General features: G+C 45.2%; 1 protein-coding gene across 1 annotated transcript in view; it reads left to right on the forward strand.

The window, feature by feature from the left end:
- Positions 1 to 20,005, forward strand: part of DDX43 (DEAD-box helicase 43) — a 344,939-nt gene that overhangs the window by 265,445 nt on the left and 59,489 nt on the right. Inside the window, exons 14-15 of the mRNA XM_030199037.1 lie at positions 6,110 to 6,248; positions 15,214 to 15,301. Of these exons, the coding sequence (XP_030054897.1) occupies positions 6,110 to 6,248; positions 15,214 to 15,301 (227 nt within the window). The remainder of the gene's footprint in view (positions 1 to 6,109; positions 6,249 to 15,213; positions 15,302 to 20,005) is intronic.

Below are 20,005 nucleotides of genomic sequence, written 5' to 3' on the forward strand. Positions count from 1 at the left end.
TGATCATATAATCTGGAAATTCCCTTTCCCCATAAATCAATCTTCCCCCATGTATCCTCCATTTTTTCCTTTTCTACTAATTTATCTTTAATCCACCTTGCGGAAATTACATAGTGCTTTACTTGTAGATACGCATAGATATCAGATGGTGGTAATTCATAGGCTTCCTGTAATTCCGTAAAGGGTTTAATTCCCTCATCTGTCAGTAGGTCTCGAAATCTAATCAGTCCCTTATGGAACCATGTTTTAAATACTCCACCCTGAGTCCCAGCAGGGAAGCCTGGATCCTGTGTGATCCAAGCAAATGTGGACTTGGTCCTAGATCCTCTCAGCCTATATTTTAAAGTACCCCATAATACTAAGAGATGCGATACGAAGGGGTTCAGGGTGAGTCCCCTATATGTATTTTCCGGAATCTGGGCCCATAACAATCCCTCTAATGCCCCTTCTTGGACAAAAATCTGTTCTAATTTTGTTATTGATGATAAATCCACCTTTCCCCATACCGCAATTTGTTTAAGCTGTGATGCCCAATAGTACCATAGGATGTTTGGTATCCCCCTCCCTCCTTGGTCCGGTGTGCCCCACATTATTGTCCGTGCTAACCTTGCCGGTGCTCCCCCCCAAATAAATGTTCCTATATCCTTTTGCAGCTTCATGAGCTCCCTTTTAGGTACTGGGATTGGTAGTGTTTGGAACAAAAATAGAAGCCGGGGGAGAATATTCATCTTTACTGACGCAATACGACCCCACCATGAAAGCCACCCCTTTTGCCACTTTGTCATATCCCCTCTCACTTCTTTTAATAAGGGTATATAATTTAGTTGGTATAATTTGGTGAGGTTCCGCGGGATCTGTATCCCTAGATACCTAAAGCTATCTTTAGCTACTTTAAATTTAAACCCTTCTTTTATTCTTTCTTCCTCCCCTTCTGTTATAGTGACCCCCATCACCTCTGACTTATCATAGTTCACCTTAAAACCTGATACCCATCCATAATGCTTCATCTCCTTAATCAGAGTAGGCATTGTCGTCATAGGGGATGAGATGTAAAATAGAATATCATCCGCGAATAATGCAATCTTGTGCTCCTTACCCCCCATCCTAACCCCCCGTATCTCTTGGAGCGAGCGGATCCTCTGGGCAAATGGCTCTATGGCAATCGCAAATAATAATGGGGAAAGTGGGCACCCCTGCCTAGTTCCTCGTTGAATATCAAAATGATCAGAGTATCCCCCATTGATTTTAATCTTTGCCACCGGGCGTGTATATAATTTCTGCAACCAGCCTATAAGGTTTTTCCCCATCCCCATCTGTGCCATACTCTCCCATAGAAACTCCCAGTCCACTCTATCGAATGCTTTCTCTGCATCGATCGCTAAAAGGGTCAGGGAGTCCCCTCTCCTCTGGGCTCCCCACTTAATATTTAAAGTTCTGCGAATATTATCCGCTACTTGCCTATGTGGCACAAACCCCGCTTGATCTTCATGTATCAAGAATGGTAAAAGCTTGCCTAGACGCTCCGCTATCACCTTGGCCAAAATCTTGACATCTATATTCAGCAGGGATATTGGCCTGTAGGATCCGCATAGAGTGGGGTCTCTCCCAGGCTTGAGAAGTACTGTAATCCCCGCTGCATGCATACTTATAGGCATCTCTTCCCCTCTAAAGCTCGCATTACCCACTCTTGTCAGCAGAGGAGCTAATTCATGTCGAAATACTTTATAATATTTCCCCGTGTATCCATCCATTCCCGGCGCTTTCCCCCCTTTTAATCCTTTAATGACTCCTAACACTTCCTCCAGTGATATTGGGGCTTCTAGATTCACCCTTTGAGTCTCCGTTATTCTATTTAAGTCTAGATCCCTTATGTAATTCCGCTTCTCCTCTAGTGTTGCTCCCTCCTCCTTCGAGTACAGTTTCATATAATATTTCACGAATTCGGCCTTGATATCCCTATCCTGATGCACCATGTTTCCTCCTCCCCTTTTTAGTTTGGATATCGTATTTTGTACCTGTCTGCAGCGTAATTTCCGGGCTAACATACTACCCGCCTTATTGCTATATTCAAAGAATTTTTGTTTTACTAGTTTCCGTTGAAATTCCATCTTCCCAATTTGTAACTTTTGCAGTTCAGCTCTACAAGCCAATAGGTCCTTAAATACTTGATAACTCCCCTCTGCCTGGTGGAGCGCTTCGCACTCTGCCAGCCTTTGACGTATTTTCATTTCCCTTATCCCTTGTTCCCTCTTCCTTTGCGCCCCTTTTTTAATCAAATGCCCCCTCACAACAGTTTTAAGGGCATCCCATAAGATCCCGTCTGTCACTTCTGTGGTATCATTAAACTTCAGATATTCCTTGATTATGTCCTTAACTTCCTTACAATTTTCCTCTGTGTCAATCAATGACTCGTTAAGCCTCCATACTCTTCCCTCTCTTTCCTTACCCAATCCTCCCACCATAACCCACACTGGTGCATGATCTGAGGCGTGTATAGTATCAATTTCAGACCCTCTGAGAACTCCCCATAGAGAACGGCTGCCCCATATCGCATCTATCCTGCCATATGTCTTCTGTGCATGTGAGTAATGCGTGTAAGTTTTTTGTCCTGGATGTTGCAATCTCCAAAAATCTAACAAGTCTAATTCCCTCATTAGCTTAGTCAGTTTCCCTCTTGTGTATTTCGCCCCTTGTTCTTTTCCTGTTGAGTGGTCAAGCCCCGCTGCAGGAAAATTTAAGTCACCCCCCAGCAGTATTTGACCCCCAACAAAAGGTATCAGACTTGTACGTAGTGTTTCAAAAAATTCCCGTTGTCCCTCGTTTGGTGCATAGATATTTATGAGTGTAATTGGGTGCCCTTTAATTGATCCTTTGATTGCCAGGCATCTACCTTCCCTCCCCCTGAATTCTTGTTCCTTGATAAATTGCAGATTGTCCTTAATATAAATTGCCAACCCCCCTGTTTTCCCCCCTTTAGGGTTCGCGTATAGGTACCCCTCGCCTAGTACCCGGTTCCTTAGCAATTTTTCATCCTTTTTTTGTATATGTGTCTCTTGCAACATTACTATATCCCACTCCAGCCTGCGTAATTCTCGGAAGATAATACTTCTCTTCCCGGGGCTGTTGAGACCATTTACATTCCAAGATCCTACCCTCAGGATCCCCCCCATCCCCTCCCCCCCCCCCATCCCTCTACTCCCCCCTCCCCCCCCCCTTCCCTTCCCCTGCAACTGGCTCTCCTCCGTTCTCGCCAGTTCCTCCCAAAGGAAGTGAGTTCCTGCTGGAAATGTCCCCCAACATAAAACTCCTCCATATTCTCCCCCTCCTCCCCAATCAAACCTCCTTTTCCATCTCGCAACCTCAGTAAACTTTCATATGTCTTTATAGTCTATAGCATTATTCACTATATGTGTTAACTTAAGTCCCCATGAATAGCTTATCTGATTTGTTCAGTCCACTCCTTCATCTTCAGATTCTCTCTGCCTCTCTCTCCCAATGTTAGGATCTTTTTCCCTTCTCGTCTGGTTCGCTCTGAAGCTCCGATCTTTCACTGGTGTCTTCTTACGATGAGTTGGTGAGCTTTCTCCAGTTGGCAAGTCCTCACACCCCATTTCTCTCAAGGTCTTCCAGGCTCCCTTAGGCGACTGCAACCTTCTATGTGTAGTTCCAACTGTAACCTGAAGCCCGAATGGGTATAGCCATCGATATCTTAGGCCCATCCGTTGCAAGTATTGAGTCACCTCTTTAAATTCCTTCTGTTTCTGGAGGGTGACTCGAGCCAAGTCTTGGTAAATTTTTGGTTTGCAATCTTTCCAATTAAAGTCTCCCATTGCTCTGGCTGCTTTCCATACTGCTTCTTTCACTCCAAATTCATGGTAGCATGCAATAATATCCCTGGGTTGCCCACCTCTTTGTGGCCCCAGGCTCCTATGTGCTCTGTCCAGGACTGGTAATTCTCTCTCCTGTTGGTCTCCACCTCCCTGCTGCTCTTTGAGTATGTGTGCACTGATTTCTTGCACCACTTTCATAGCATCTCTAAATTGCTCTTCCTCCGGTATGCCTTTAAACCTCAGATTACATCTCCTAGAGCGGTTTTCCAGATCCTCCACAGTTTGCTCAAGTTCTGATCTAGACTGCTGTTCTTTCTTCAATGCTATTTGTAGCGTCTGCACTTCATCTCCCAACGTATCCACGCGCTCCTCCGTCTCAGCTACCCGCAATCCAATGTCCTTCAACTCCTCTCGGAGCTCTGCCACGGAGGCCTGTATTCCCTTCCGGGTGGTTATCATCTCTGCCTTTAGTTCTTTGAACCAGCGTGATATCTCATTTCTGTCCACGTCTATGCCACTCGCTGCAGGTTCCTCGGGGTCCGGATCTGTTTCGGAGTCTCCGGCCGCCATCTTGCCGCCTCGTGTGCTTGAACGCGATCCTGCGTTTTTGCTTGCCTCGCCTTTTTCGCCTGCAAACTTAAACTTTGCGAGACTCTTTCGGGCTGCCATCAGTTTAACTATCTTTCCGATAGAGAGTTGCGAGTGCTGCGCTCGATTTGGGGGAGTTTTGTCTTATTTTAGTTCCGTCGGGAACGGAGCTCTCTCTTCAGGCGTCCATTCACCAGCGCTGACGTCACTTCCTCCCCCTTCCCCCAGTTTTTATTTTAAAAGCTGCTCTATTTTCTTTTTAAATGCCGATGCCAGCAGCCTGGTCCCACCCTGGTTAAGGTGGAGCCCATCCTTTGGGATAGGTCCCCCCCCCCCCCCCCCCCCCCGAATGTTGCCCAGTTCCTAACAAATCTGAAACCCTCCTTCCTTCACCATCGTCTCATCCATGCATTGAGACTCTGGAGCTCTGCCTGTCTTTTGGGCTCTGCTCATGTTCTTGATAGGAAAGTGAAAGAAGCAGGCAACCAGCAAGAATTTGACAGATCCTATACATCTTATCTGCAGTGTTTTGTTTAGTCAGCACTTCTGGGACCCCTCTCAGAATGTTTCTACGGGCTCTGTTTTCACCATCTTCTCTTTTTAGCAACCTTTCTTCCTGCTTGCTTTCAAGATATGCACAGTGTTACTGCAGTTCTGCTACATCCACACCATGATCAATTATTGTATTCTCAAATTCACTTAATGGGTGACCCATCTCCTCAGTTTTACATTGTAGTCCCTCCATATCTGCATGTAATTCACTTTTGATGCTTACAATTGCCACCCAGCTCCGTAGTTCCTGTCTACTTGCCGGTTGTAATTCTGCCATGGACTCGGGCACCATAGCAGAGTACTCATGCTGTTTATACAGCATAGTCTCTATAGATACCGGTGTCATCTTAGAAAGTACTTGCTCCTTCAGATCTGCTGTCTGGTAAGCAAATTTCTTCAAATCCAGTAATTTCTTTCCTTTCTTGCCAGCTTTCCAAGTTATTCTGCCTGCTTGGAACACTGTATTGCTCTGAGAGTTGCTGTTATTGCTAATTTGTACCGGGGCTTGAGGAAGCTCCTTCATTATTCTGCCATTCAGCAGGTGACATCAATTCCTCCTCTAAATGTGTTTATATTTCCAATACTGTATCATTTTATTCCTATCACTAGAGCATTTGCCTTTTCCAGGTTTACCGCATTGATTTTATTTATACTTATATTTGGTCATTATACTACTGTTATACTGTTAACAAAGTTGTAAGTTTTATGTGAAACTGCACCCGTTGTATACCGCATTAGGTGAATATCTTCATAAAGCAGTAAATAAATCCCAGTAATAAATGTGACCGTCTTTGGGGAAAACATGACTAAAATTTCTGGTGACTTTAATCATGTTTTCCCAGAGACTGGCACAAATAAATAAGCTGCACTACCTGAGGCAACTTGAAGCATTTTTGATTAATGTATGAAGCTGTATATCATTGTTCTTAACAAAGAGATCACTAAAGGCCATCATACCTAAATTAGGAATGTTTATAGATAAATCATTGACCACCTACTTGGACCTGAGATCTTGAACTTTTACCCTTAAACTGACTGTGATTTGGATGGCATAACAGGAGATGGTCAGGTTAAGGGATTGTGATACTAATAGCCATGAAAGAGTTTAATAAATGAACCAGAAGTTATTTCTATTACAGGAAAAGTAAGAATATTGGTAGCGACTGATTTAGCAGCACGTGGGCTTGATGTGCATGACGTTACTCATGTTTTTAACTTTGATTTTCCTCGAAACATTGAAGAATATGTCCACAGAGTAGGACGTACCGGAAGAGCAGGGTAAGTGTATTTCTTAAATCCACAATTTAGGTCTGCTGTTGGTTTTTTTTATGATGTATACCATGAGTTATTTAAATACAGTGGCGCCAATAAATGTAAGTACAATAGTAGTACAGTGCAATCCACTTAAGTGCAAGGGTCTGGGACCTAAGAAATACATGCAGTTAGCCGGAGCGTGCACTTAACCGTTGTGACCCAAAGAAGCTTGACATCTGATAAACATATGTACAGTACTGTTTATTATACGTACAGTGTACAGTCTCCGTTAACTGATGTTATACAGTCACCGTTAACTGACGTTAGGCTTACTTGAAGTAATCAGTCATAGTCCTCTGTACACTCTTGTGTCTGTGAGTTCCATAGACTACATCTGCCAGACGGTAAAAACTGTCATAGCACTGACATCCAGTGGCCTTCAGATAGGCCCGCACGGTGTTGAGACTCTCCAGCGCTATTGCAAAAGTGACAGGAGGTTGTTGAATTTCATCAACATGTGCCTCGCTGCTCATTTCATCATCTGTTTCATCATTAGCTGTTGCCTGCGTGTAGGCGCATATCTCGACATCAGTAATCAACAGCTACATAGTGGTCAAACTCCTCTTCAGTAACACTGGCTGGGATGTCAATAGCTTGTTCATCTGACGCGTTTGTAACAGCTGCATCGTCCCTCTCCACATCCCTAACAAAGCTTGCCTACTTGTAGCAGTTCACAATGGTTGCCTGTGTAACATGATTCCAGGCATCTTTCTGCATATGTAGGGAATCCAACAGTGATAGATTACGAGCCAGTTCAACAGCACCTTTATCCTTGCCAGTCTGGTCATCCATAATGCTCATCGGACGACGTAGCACAAGAGCCCAATAATGTTGTTTGAAATTGGCTATTATGCCCTGATCCATAGGTTGGATCAGAGAGGTAGTGTTTGGTGGTAGGAAGACCACCTTGACGTTAGACAGCCTGACATCATCACTGTGTGCAACACAATTATCACAAAGCAACAAAATCTGACGCTTTTGTGCCCGCATTCTAGTGTCTAACTTCTTTAGCACTGCTTCCAAATTTCCCCAGTCATCCATGAATTTGCATTAGCCTCGCGTGACACAGGAAGTCGCTTAACATTCTTGAAGCAACGGGGCTGTTTGCTCTTTCCAATGACGAGGGGTTCCAACTTCTCACTCCCATCCATATTGCAGCAAAGGAGGATCGTCAGTCAGTCCTTCGACGTTTTACTTCCTGTAGTTTCGGCATGTTTGAATGCAAGTGTTCCATCAGGAATTTCTCGCCAATAGAGACCATTTTCGTCAGCATTGAAAATGTCACGAGGTGCAAACTCATTCAAGATGGTAGGAACTGAAGCAACCCAATTTTCAGCACCAAAGTCATCAGCATCTTGTTTTTCACCATGCTGTTTCTTGAATTTTATGTTGTTCCTCTCCTTCCATCTTTCCAACCATCCAACAGTGTCTTTGAATTCAGTTGGTCCAAGACTTTCAGCTAGCTGATTAGCTTTCTCCATAAGCATTGGACCACTGACAGGAAACTGTCTGCTCCTGACATGAGAACCACCGAAGAAGAGCATCTTCTAAGCTTTTCCAGCCCGTTTACGTTTCCGGTGTGGATTTGTATTGTTTTGTCAGGCTTCCAGAAGCTGGTCTTTCTGCTTCAAGATACGTGAAATTTGACTGGGATTGACACTATATTCTTTAGGAATAGATGCTTGACTTTGTTTTCTAATTTTTTAAGAACTTCTGTTCGTTCAGCCAGTGTTAGTCTTACAGTTGCGCGACGACAATGACGATTCCAGTGTACATTCTAACAACATTCTTTTGCTTCTTCTGCCTGTGGCAGTTAACCAACGAGATTTCAAATTTACCGCCCCTTTGTCACGTTCCAATCGACTTCCATATTCCACGCGTGTGCTTATGCGGAGTCTTTCCTGCAGAGGAGCGGTCTTAAACCATGCATATAAGCGAATCTTGCACTTATCAGTGGTTCGCTAAACCGAAGTTTGTCCCCATAGAAATTCATGGCGCCAAAAATGGGACCGAAGTACGGCATGCAGTTAAACAGAGCATGCGCTTATCTGACGTGCACTTAAATGGAGTGCACTGTACTTATTTTTATAGTGCTGCTGGATATATGCAGTGCTGTACATTAGTGGTAAATATTCAAGTGTGATATGTTCACACTTCAAAAGATTTAGGGCCCTGTTTACTAAGCCGCTCTATAGGCAAGCTAGCGTTTTTAGCACATACTAAAAATTAGTGCACGCTAATGCAAGAGACACCCATAGGAATATAGGGGTGTTTCTAGCGTTTAGCATGCACTAAAATTCCTAGCACACCTTAGTAAACATGGCCCTTAAAGTTTAAAGATTTCTTAGATTCAATAAACCCCCTTCAATCAAGGATCTCAAAGCAGTGTACAGTTAAGCAAAAAGGCTGTCAGAGGCAACTTCACAACCAAAACTGAATAGAGAGGAGCATAGGGCTGCACAGAAGGAAAGTTTATAATCAAAATTTAGCATTTTAAATTAATAACATTTCTTTATGATAAAAGGAATGAGGGAGGTAAGGCCAAGACAATGCCCTAGTAAGAATATAAGCATTGTCTACTACCGCTCTCCAAGATCCTCTTCCTTCAGTGTTTGTTTGAAAATTCTTACCAACATTCCTTCCTTTCCTTCAGTCCATGAGTTCCCTAACCTTAATGACAGGACAGGTCCTACGAGCATGGAAATCAGCCATTGCACACCCTAAGATCAAAGACCATAAACTCTCCCCTGCTGACCCTTAAATTACCAACCAATCACTAATCTCCCATTTCTGATGAAGATATTGGAAACTATCGTCCATTCTCAGGTACATGCTTTCATCTCTAAAACTAATGTTTTATATCCCAACCAAACTGGTTTCCGCAATAACCATAGCACAGAGACAGCTTTACTAGTCTTAATACAATCGTTTGAAATTTCTTTGATAAATCTAGACCCATACTTTTAATTTCTTTGAATCTCACAGCAGCTTTTGATCTAATAGACCACTCCCTCTCTCTCTCAAACACCCCCCCTCCCCAAATCTACTTTAAACCTGGTCTTCTACAAATCCCTGGCAGCGATATATATACTGCCTGTTGCCTGTTCCAGATTTCTTTTCTACCCATACCATCCTTGCAGAGACAGGAGACTGAATCAGAGTGGGGGACTGAGCAGGCTGCAGACAGCACGTGTATCACTGCTACTGCCAGGAATCTCTAGAAGGCCAGTTTTAAGGTAGACTTGTGTGTGTGCATGTTTGTGGGGGAGGTGGATGAGAGAGGAGGGGAAACACCGAACCGCATGCAAGGGGAAGAAAAGAGATGCTGGCCAGTGGGAGGGAGGAAAGGACACAGAAAAGTGGTGTTGACCCAGAAACGGTGGGAAAGGAAAGAGAGAGAGATGCAGGACAATGGGAGAAAGACAGGGAAGGGAGGAAAGAGTGAGAGGTTGGAACAGGGCAGGGGGCCAGAAGATAAGAAAGAGTGAGAGAGTTAATGAATATGGGGGTGAAGTGGAGGGAGGGAGAGAAGACAAAGGGAGAGCTGATGGACCAGGGGGTGGGTGGATGAGAGGGAGATATTGGTTCTAAGGTTATTTGTACCTGGGGCAGTGGAAGGTTAGGTGACTTGCCCAGGGTCACAAGGAGCTGTAGTGGGAATCGAACCCAGTTCCCCAGGTTCTCAACCCACTGCACTAACCACTAGCACACTCCACGGGGGGAATTCCTAGTGAGGCTCTCCCTCCCACTCCCTAGTTAACCTATGCCCCTGGCTGGCCTGTCAGCCTCAGTTTTATTCTTCATAAAACAAACAAAAGAAAAGAGGCTTTTCAGTCAGTTTATACTGCACTGGCTATTATGGGGTTGCCTTAAAGGCACTTAATTAGTTGTACAGAGAATTGGAGTGAAGGCATTTTCTGCAAGCAGGATGAGTGTTTGAATTTTTCTTCCTGCCTTCGGGGCATCATGGTTTATTTTTTTCTCTTCTGCGGATAGCTGCTGGGGCTGTCAAACACTGTCCCCGCTGTGGGAAGCAGAGAGCAGTGTAGGGTTTGTGCCTGGGAGGGGACTGCACGGAGATGGCCATGACAAGAGGCCACTTCTCCAATGGATGACTTGAGTTTTTCCCATGCAGGTGATTTGCATGCTTTCTGAAGCACTCTGCCACCGACGCGGCGCTGCTGCAATTCCTGTGGCCATCTTGGGTAATTCCCTGGTAGCTCCTTAGACGCAGCAGACTTCAGTTGATCTTCATGCTGTTTCAGAGTCCTTTCCCTTGACTTCAGTTGGCTCGAGGGGGACTTCTCTGAAAGTTGGGGAGCCATTTTCCCCAGACTTCATGCTCCTGCTTCTCCAGCCCTATCTGATGAAGAGGGCTCAGCAGCAATCAGGGCCTCCCCTTCAGGGATATCACCAGTCCTGGTCAGTGCAAACTTAACAACCTCTACACTTGGATCCACCTGGGAAACAGAGGCATTTGGGGAGGGGGGGGGTCTGAGATGTCGTTCCCCCACCCCCAAATCTCTTCCTCTTTCTAAGCCTGTGATGATGGCATGCTCAGGACAGTCTCCCACTGGAGGACCTGGAGGAGGAAGAGAATTTGCCTGATGAAGCAGATAATTCCACCGCTGTTAGGTTATTTCATCTTTGATTGTCAAAGCACTGGACATTCTCAATACTTCCACAGATGAGCCCCTGGTGCTAGCCGTGTCCAAGCACTAGAAGGCCATCCAGAACTTTTCTGGTTCATAAAGCAATTCAGGAGTTCATCTCAGCTCAGTGGAACACCCCGGATACAGGCCTCAGGGTGGCCAAGGCTATATTGCACTTTTGTTTTGTGCCTAAAGACCACATAGAGAAATTTAGATTGCCCAAAGAGGACACATTGGTTGTGGCAGTCACCAAGAAGACTAGGCTTCTGGTAGAGGGACGTATTGCTTTGAAGAATGTGCAGAATAGGAAGCTTGAAGCTTCCTTTAAGCTATCTTTCGAGGTCTCTACCCTTTCCCTCCAGGCTGCTATCTGCAGTGCTTACACTGCTAGAGCTTATCTTAGCTGGGTGCAGCAGACAGTGGAGTCAACTTCGGGATATGAGTCACAGCAGTCTTCAGAGAAGGTTACAAATTAGTTTTCCTCTCCCATAGGTTTTTTTTTTCTTGGAGTTTCCATACAGCATTCTGTCCATGTGGCTGGCGGTTCTGTTGAACCTGCATATCTTGCAAGATCTTGGGGCAGTGGTTCCGCTGCCAAGTCACAAATTGGGTTTTGGTTGCTACTCTGTTTATTTTGTGGTTCTGAAAAAAGGCAGGTTTCATCGCCCAGTTTTAGACTTCAAGAAGGTGAACCATTTTCTGAGGGTGAAGCATTTCCACATGGAAACGGTACATAGTGCAACCGGGAGAATTTTTGAAGGCATTAGATCTCAAGGAGGCACACTTGCATATTCCCATTTGGCCTCCAAATCAGCGGTTCCTTTGCTTTGCATTTCCAATTTCAAGCCCTACCTTTTGACTTGGCTAGGACTCCCAGAACATTTTCCAAGGTTATGGTGGTGATAACGGCATTTCTGAGCAAAAAGGGATTTGAGTCCATCCCTATGTGGATTAATGGTTAATAAGAGCTGCATTGGAGCAGGAGAGTCGTCACGCCACCACCAGGGTGGTGTCATTGTTGCAATCCCTTGGCTGGGTTGTCAGTTTGCCCAAGAATCATCTAGTGCTGACCCACACGTTGAAGTATATCTAGGAGTGTGCTTCGACACAGACCAGAGGACCAGATTCGGAGTTTGCTAAGAGACCGGTGTCCTCACACATGGGACTAGGTACAGGTCCTGAGCTCCATAGCTATGACCCTGGAGGTGGTACCCTGGGCAACGGCACACATATGGCCGCTCCAGCAATCCATATTGAGCCAATGGTCATCTGTGTTGCAAAGATTGGGTGCATCTCCACTGAATGCCTCAGGCAAAGCACAGCATGGGGTGGTGGCTACAGGCCTACAACTCATTTCAGCCTTGCACATTGGGTGGCATCTAAATGTGCAGGCAGATTACCTCAGCAGAAGTGCTGTGGACCCAGCGTAAATAGGGCATGCCGGCAATAGATCTTATGGTAGCATGGGTCAGTATCAAGGTGACCAGGTTTTTCAGCAGGGGAGGAATTTAGCTCAGGGGGGCCTGGATGCTCTTCAGTCTTGACCAGTGACAGAGCTTCTGTATATTTTTCCACCATGGCCATTGATAGGGAGGGCCCAGGATTTCATCATCGAGGTTTAGTCATTTTGGTTGCTCTGGGCTGGTACAGACGGCCATTCTATGCGGAGCTGATCCAGCTGCTCATGGACGAACCGTTTCACTGCCTGCTGGCTCCTGATCTTCTATGCCAGGGTCTCATTTGCATGGAGATGCCTTCCCACTTTGGTCTTACAGTTTGGCTCTTGAGGGTTATACGGATGCTGTTATAGCGACCCTTCTGCCAGGGCTGGGGTTAGACATTTAGTGGCACAGGCCAGAAACTGGGGAGGGTGGCCGAAAGCTAGTCCAGGCTATGCTTTCTTCAGCTTGAGGCAGGTTTAGGGGCGCCGTGTGGTATGGGGGCCCAGGGCAATTGCTTTATGTGCCACCTCCTAACGCTGGTCCTGCCTTCTGCAGGCATGCAAAAGCTCGACTGCTGCTTCATATGTGCGGGTTTGACAAACTTTTGAAGCATGGTGCTCCGGCTGAGTGTTGTCGCTGATGTTGGCTTCATCGCTGCAGATATTGGCATTCTTGCAAGAGGGTCTTCAGAGAGACTTGGCCTTTAATTCACTTTGAGTACAAGTAGCGACACTAGCTTGTTACAGGGGTCACATTGTGAATTCTTCTTTTGCCGTACATCTTGATATCATCCATTTCTTGCATGGGGTTAACCAGCTAAAGCCTCCACTATGAGTTCCCTGTCCAAATTGGAACCTTAATTTGGTTCTCAAGTCCTTGAACCCTTGAGGAAATATTAAGACAGTCTTCCTTGTGGTGATGTTTTTGGCCCATTGTGTTTTAGAACTGCAGGCTTTCTTCTTTCAGGACCCGTTCCTTTGGTTTCCTGAGTCGGGGGTTACGATCCGTACAGTTTCTTCTTTCTTGCCTAAGGTGGTTTTGGCATTCCATCTCAATCAACCGCTTTTTCTCCCATCATTTTTGGCAGAACATAAGAGTAGCCATACTGGGTCAGACCAGTAGTCCATCTAGCCCAGTATCTTGTTTTCTAAACAGTGGTCAAGCCAGGTCACAAGTACCTGGCAGAAACCCAAATCGTGGCAACACTCCATACTAGCCTCCAGTGTGTGGACATTCAGCAAATTCTCCTTCTTTAGCTACAGGTGACTAATGAGTTCCATTGCACAGATCATCTTTTTGTGCTTTCTTCTGAATCACGTTGGGTTCAGATAGCTTTAAAGGCAACATTTGCTCACTGAATTAAGGAGGCTATTGCTTTGGCAGGTTGGCAGTCTCCTGTGTGCTCATTCTACTTGAGCATTGGCTACATCATGGGCAGTCGCTTGCTTTTTCTCTGGAGGAAATCTGTAGGCTGGCCACTTGGGCTTCGTTTTGTACTTATTCTGAGCATTATCACTTGGATATCGCAGCATAACGGGATAGCTGTTTGGCTCTACGGTTCTTTCTGCGGGGGCAGCTTTGCTACATCCCACAAGTTTCTCTGCTGCAGGTGCTGAGGAAGGAAAAAAATGTCTTACCTGATAATTTTCTTTCCTGTAATTGCAGCAGATGAATCCAGCACCCTACACCCTCTCTGAAGTGCTACTGTTCCTCTTTCTTCATTTCTCTGTTGCAGGATTTGATGCAGTGTACAGTGGTTTTAGTTTCATTGTTGGATTTCTTGTTATGCAGGGATGTAAAATAAGTGCTGTCTAGTTATTTCCCTTGTTTTGTTATGCAACATACTGACTGTCTGAGGAACATCCATATCAAATCAGTTATCAGGTAAGATGTTGTCTTTCCATACTACTTCCTGTTAATGTTTGCTAATATTTAGCAAGCCTGGCCCTTAGAGACAACAAGACTACGTTGTTCTATGTCATGTGACAATGGTCTCTTGTCTCCCTCTCCTCTCTCTTTGAGCAATTGGTAGGAAAGAAAATGCACACATAATCTGGACTGTTATGGTTTAAGTCAAAACAACAACACAGAGAGGGTCCAAAGTACAGAACAAAGACCAAAATACAACAAATAGCACCAAGAGGCTTCAGAAACGGGACACGGTTCTTTATTCCAATGTGGACCCGACACGGGCTGTGTTTCGGCGCACAGCGCCTGTGTCAGGGGTCAATTGTGGTCTAATGTGAAAAGAATACTGTTTACAGCTACCAAGCGTCTTCCTTGTGCAATAGAAAGAAATTCCATCCACTCAGTTAGTGATTACCTTATACAATAGAAAGAAATTTGACACGTGATCAAAGAATGAAGGTACTTTTTTTCTAGATGCGCTGAGTAATCACTTAACTGAGTGAATGGAATTTCTTTCTATTGCATAAGGAAGAGGCTTGGTAGCTGTACACAGTATTCTTTTCACATTAGACCACAGTTGATCCCTGACGCAGGCATTGTGCACTGAAACACGGCCTGCGTCTGGTCCATATTGGAATAAAGAACTGTGTCCTGTTTCTGAAGGTTCTTGGTGCTATTTGTTGTAGTATGGTTTAAGTCAAAATCATTTAATGGGTAGGAAGTTCTTCTTTTTCAGGGTATTAATACAGAATCCTGTTGAGAAGTACCTAGGAATTGCAATGTGTTTAACATCTGATTTTTTTTGTAAATTTATTTTTACTTGCTTTGTGAACAATTTGAGTTCTCAGTAGACTATTTGACTTCTGTTAAAATTTATGAAATGTAAGTACGTACCTGCATGTATAATCCTTTGCTTCTCCCTTGAAGGCGTACAGGTGAATCTATAACACTTGTCACTAGAAAAGACTGGAAGTTTGCAGCCGAGCTGATAAATATTTTGGAAAGAGCAAATCAAGTAAGAACTATGTATACTTAATTATTATGTATGTAATTGAAAAGTAAATTTAATAAATATGCTCTGTTGGGAAGTCAAAGAATAATGTTTCATAAAAATTTAAGTGCATTCAGTACTGAGAAAGTTGTGCATGGTTCAAGTTGAAGGTTTCGGACTGAGATACCAAAGCTGACGTTTATAGTGTGAAAGATGTTTCTTTGAATAACAAGTTGGGGGAAGCAAAGAGAAAGCTCAGCTGGCTTGAGTCAGCAACTTAACAATCAGACAGTAATCACAGTACAATACACCATCTGTGTGAGAGATCAGCTTCCATTGTCCATAAGTCTATGCTTTAAAAAAAAATTATGCGATTAAAAATTTTACAAAGACATAAACGTCTTTTACCCTTCCTTTATTTTCTTGGTGAAAGGAAACAAGGGATTTTGGAAAGTCACCCCCAGAATAAACATGATGGCAGAGGGAAAGGTCATGTAAATATAGAAAACTACCTAAACTCACTAAGCACATGGAAAGCTATGTGCACAAATGCTCGTAGTCTAAGTAAAAAGGTTCAAGACTTGCAAGCCCTGATGTTTGAAGAAAACTTAGATATTGTTTCTATTACGGAGATGTGGGTCAACGATTCCCATGAATGGGTTGTGACCATACCGGGCTATAATCTTTTTAGGAAGGATAGAGAGGGCCAAAGAGGTGGAGGAGTGGCGCTGTATGTGAGAGACAATGTCAGAGTGGCTGAAATGCGGGGACCCTGGGGAAAGGAAAAAGCTTTATGGATCGTCCTGAAAAGAGAAGATGGAACCTGTATCCACACGGGGGTTATCTGCAGACCTCCTGCGCAATTGGGGAAGTTAGTCAAGGATCTAATAGAAGATATTCAAAAGATTGGACCCGCACTAACAAAACAAAAACAAAGGTGAAGACACAGCCTCCGGCGCATCAGCAGGGGACGTCGACTATAACGCAAGCTGCATGAAGCCTAGCAGACAGACCAACTTTCCTAACAGCAGGTACACTTATGGGAGAGAAAGGGCAGGAAAGAAAAAGAGCACAATCACGAGATTAAAAAAAGAAAAGGAACTGAACAACCAAAGGAGGGGGGGGGGGGGGGGGGGGGGGAACTACCCTGCACCTCAGACAGAAGGAAGGGGTCATACACACACACACACAACACAGTCTTTCACTCTTTGTGTGACACACACTCTCAAACACACACACTCTCTGTCTGACACACACACATGTTCTCTCTCACATGCAGGGAGGGGGGGAGGAAAAGAGAGGGGCCTGGAACTTCAAGGGGAGACAGACAAAAACACATGGAGAGGGGGGAGAGAACAGAATGAGAGGGAAAGAGGAGAGGACAAATGTTACACATGGATGGATGGAGGGCATGGACAAAAGAGCACAATCGCAGGATTAAAACAAGGAAAAGTTACTGAAAATACAAACACATGGGGGGGAGGGGACGACCCTGCAACACGGACAGAAGGAAGGGGTCATGCACACACACAGAGACAGACACACTCACTCACACATACACTCAGACTCACTGCTCGCCCCTGTGGTCCCAGAACTTCAAACACAAAAGGTGGGGGTAACTGCACATCGGACAGAATGAGGGGGGTCATGCACACACGCAGACACATACGCTGGCACACTGTAGCTCTGTGTCACACACACACACACACACACTCTTTTCCACTCTCTGTGTCTCACTGTGACACACACTCAAACACACACACTTTACTAACAACTCTACAGATACAAAAAAAAAAAAAAACATTGCTAGCGCCCGTTTCCTTACAAACAGAAACGGGCCTTTTTTACTAGTATAATATAATTATCAACTTTAAATTTTAACTATTTGCCCACAAAGTAATTCAATCCAAGAACAAAGAATATATTATAAAGGAAATTAAATCGAGTGGAAGGAGAAAAAATCAGGCGCAATTCGACATAGCGTTTACTACCAAGAGGATCAACCTTGTTCTTTACTAGAAATAAATCGAACTAAATTCTTTGGGTCCAAAATACATGGCTTTAACCAAAGGAAAATCCTGCCAAACGAATCTTCTTGACTTCTTTGACTGGGTGACCAAAGAACTGGATGAGGGACGTGCGCTAGATGTAATCTACTTGGACTTCAGCAAAGCCTTTGATACGGTCCCCCACAGAAGACTCGTGAATAAGCTGAAAGGGTTGAACTTAGGACCGAAAGTGGTAAACTGGTTGACCGACAGGTGGCAGAGGGTGGTGGTAAATGGAATCCACTCGAAGGAAAGAAAAGTGAGCAGTGGAGTTCCTCAGGGGTCGGTTCTGGGGCCTATTCTGTTTAATATATTTGTGGGAGATATTGCTGAAGGGTTGTAAGGAAAGGTGTGCCTTTTTGCGGATGACACAAAAATAGCCAATAGAGGGATACCCTGGAGTGAGTAGAAACGATGAGAAGGGATCTCCGAACCTTAGAAGAATGGTCGAGGGTCTAGCAGTTAAAATTTAATGCCAAGAAGTGTAGAGTGAGGCACTTAGGGTGCAGAAGCCCAAAAGAGAGATACCAGATAGGAGGGGAGAGATTAGTAAGCTCGACTCTGGAGAGAGACCTTGGGGTGTTGGTGTCTGAGGATCTAAAGGTGAAGAAACAATGCGACAAGGCGACGGCCGTGGCCAGAAGGATGCTAAGCTGCATAGAGAGGGGCGTAACCAGCAGAAGAAAGGAGGTGTTGATGCCCCTTTACAAGTCGTTGGTGAGGTCCCACTTGGAGTATTGTGTTCAGTTTTGGAGGCCGTATCTTGCTAAAGATGTAAAAAGGCTGGAAGCGGTGCAAAGAAAAGCTACAAAAATGGTATAGGATTTGCGTTGCAAACCGTACAAGGAGAGACTTACTGACCTGAACATGGAGGAAAGGAGAAACAGGGGTGACATGATAGACTTTCAAATATTTGAATGGTATTAATCTGCAAATGAACCTTTTCCGGAGACGGGAATGCGGTAGAACTAGAGGACATGAATTGAGGTTGAAGGGGGGCCGACTCAGGAGGCGATGTGAGGATTTGACGTCATCCTCATTGGCACCGAGGAGCCTTGGTGATAACGCTTCAGGCGAAGGCCAAGAAGCATCGTCGTCAGTCACCCTTGACACATGGTGCTGGGAACTCTAGGGCGTCGAAGGATTTGGCGCCCGAGAAGCGTTGGCGCCAGGATGATTGCTCTCCCTCCATACAGGAGGTGCCAATGCACCTGTCTCCAAGCAGCCAAGATCCTGCTCCCACGTCGACTCCAGCTGTTCTGCAACCTGATCCTTAACCGGCACCCCAGCTTTTCCCAGTGTCGACCCTCAAGCGCATCCAGGCCTTGCCTCCAGAGCTGCAGGATGGCCTTGTGCATCGGCATCGGGAGTGCTTGTGCCTTCCATACCTCCCATTGCAGCCCCACCTAGCCCACCGCTTGCGGCCCCGGTGTTGACTGCCACCCAAGCTGGCACCCCCTCTGCATCAGTTGAGGAAGCTTCGCCGGAGTCAAGAAGGGAGCCAAATTTTCACACCCTATCCTTAAGGACACACACTGTTGAAGAACTGGGAGTCTTCCCACACAGTGCAGGTCTCACCCAAGAAGGTAGAGAGACAGTATCTTATCCAGAAGGCTCCCAGAGTCTAGAGGGCCCAGCTGCCTCACCACTCTATGGTGGTCAAATCTGCACTCAATCGGACCAAGAGTTCTCGGTCTCATGCCTTGGCGCCCTCTGGTTTGGAGGCTAGAACTTTGGATTTGTTTGAGAGGAAAATTTTTCAGGCCTCAATTCTTGTTGCCCACATCTAGTCCTATCAACTCTACATGAGCCTTTACTTGGAGTCTTTGGTAAGCAGTACGCAGACAGCAATGACTGGTGGACTCTCTTCCTTCGAAGCAGGCCTCAGGGCTTTAATATTAGGCCAACAAGCAGATGGAGTGTAGGCATTATCTGGCCAGGGATATCTATGATACCTTTGATGTTGCATCCAGACTCTGGTATGGGTGTTGAGATACTCAGAGTTTCCTGGCTGCGTATCTCTGACCTTGAATGTGTATTCAAGAGAGGCTAATGGGTGTGCCGTGCTGAGGGGGAAACTTGTTTTGAGAGAAAGTAGAGGAGGTTGCTGACCTCATCAAGAAACATATAGATGCAATCTACACTTGGTACCCTCCATCTGCATCTTCTTCGACAAGATCATTTTCAACCAGTCAAAGGCAGCGCTCCTACTACTCTCAAAGGCGTAGGTTCCTGCCTCCTGTTCGCTCGACTCAGGTGACTCAGGACCAGCATCCCAGACCTCGCCAGCCCCATCCTCAGAAGTCCTAACTGGCTCCCCAGTGAAAGCAGGGCATGGGCTTTTGATTGGCTCCAGCAGAGCATATCTGTTAATTTACAGCCGAGGCTCACTTTTTACCAACACAGATGGCCCCTTTTAGCCTCCGACCAGCAGGTTCTTCAAATAGTTTGTCTCGGATACACTGTGAATGCCCATCAAGCGCTTCTTATATCAGCTCTCAGTACAAGCAGGTTCTTGTAGAGGAAATCTCCACCCTTCTACAGGCCCGAGTGGTCAAATCCCAATAAATAAAACCTGTACCACCAGTGGAAGAAGGGAAGGGTCAAAAATATGGGGGACTATACCAGCCTATCCTAGACCTAAAGGCCCTGAACAAATTTCTGATCAAGGAAAAGTTCA

This window comes from Microcaecilia unicolor, chromosome 3 (assembly GCF_901765095.1).
Source record: "Microcaecilia unicolor chromosome 3, aMicUni1.1, whole genome shotgun sequence".
NCBI classification, from domain to species: domain Eukaryota; kingdom Metazoa; phylum Chordata; class Amphibia; order Gymnophiona; family Siphonopidae; genus Microcaecilia; species Microcaecilia unicolor.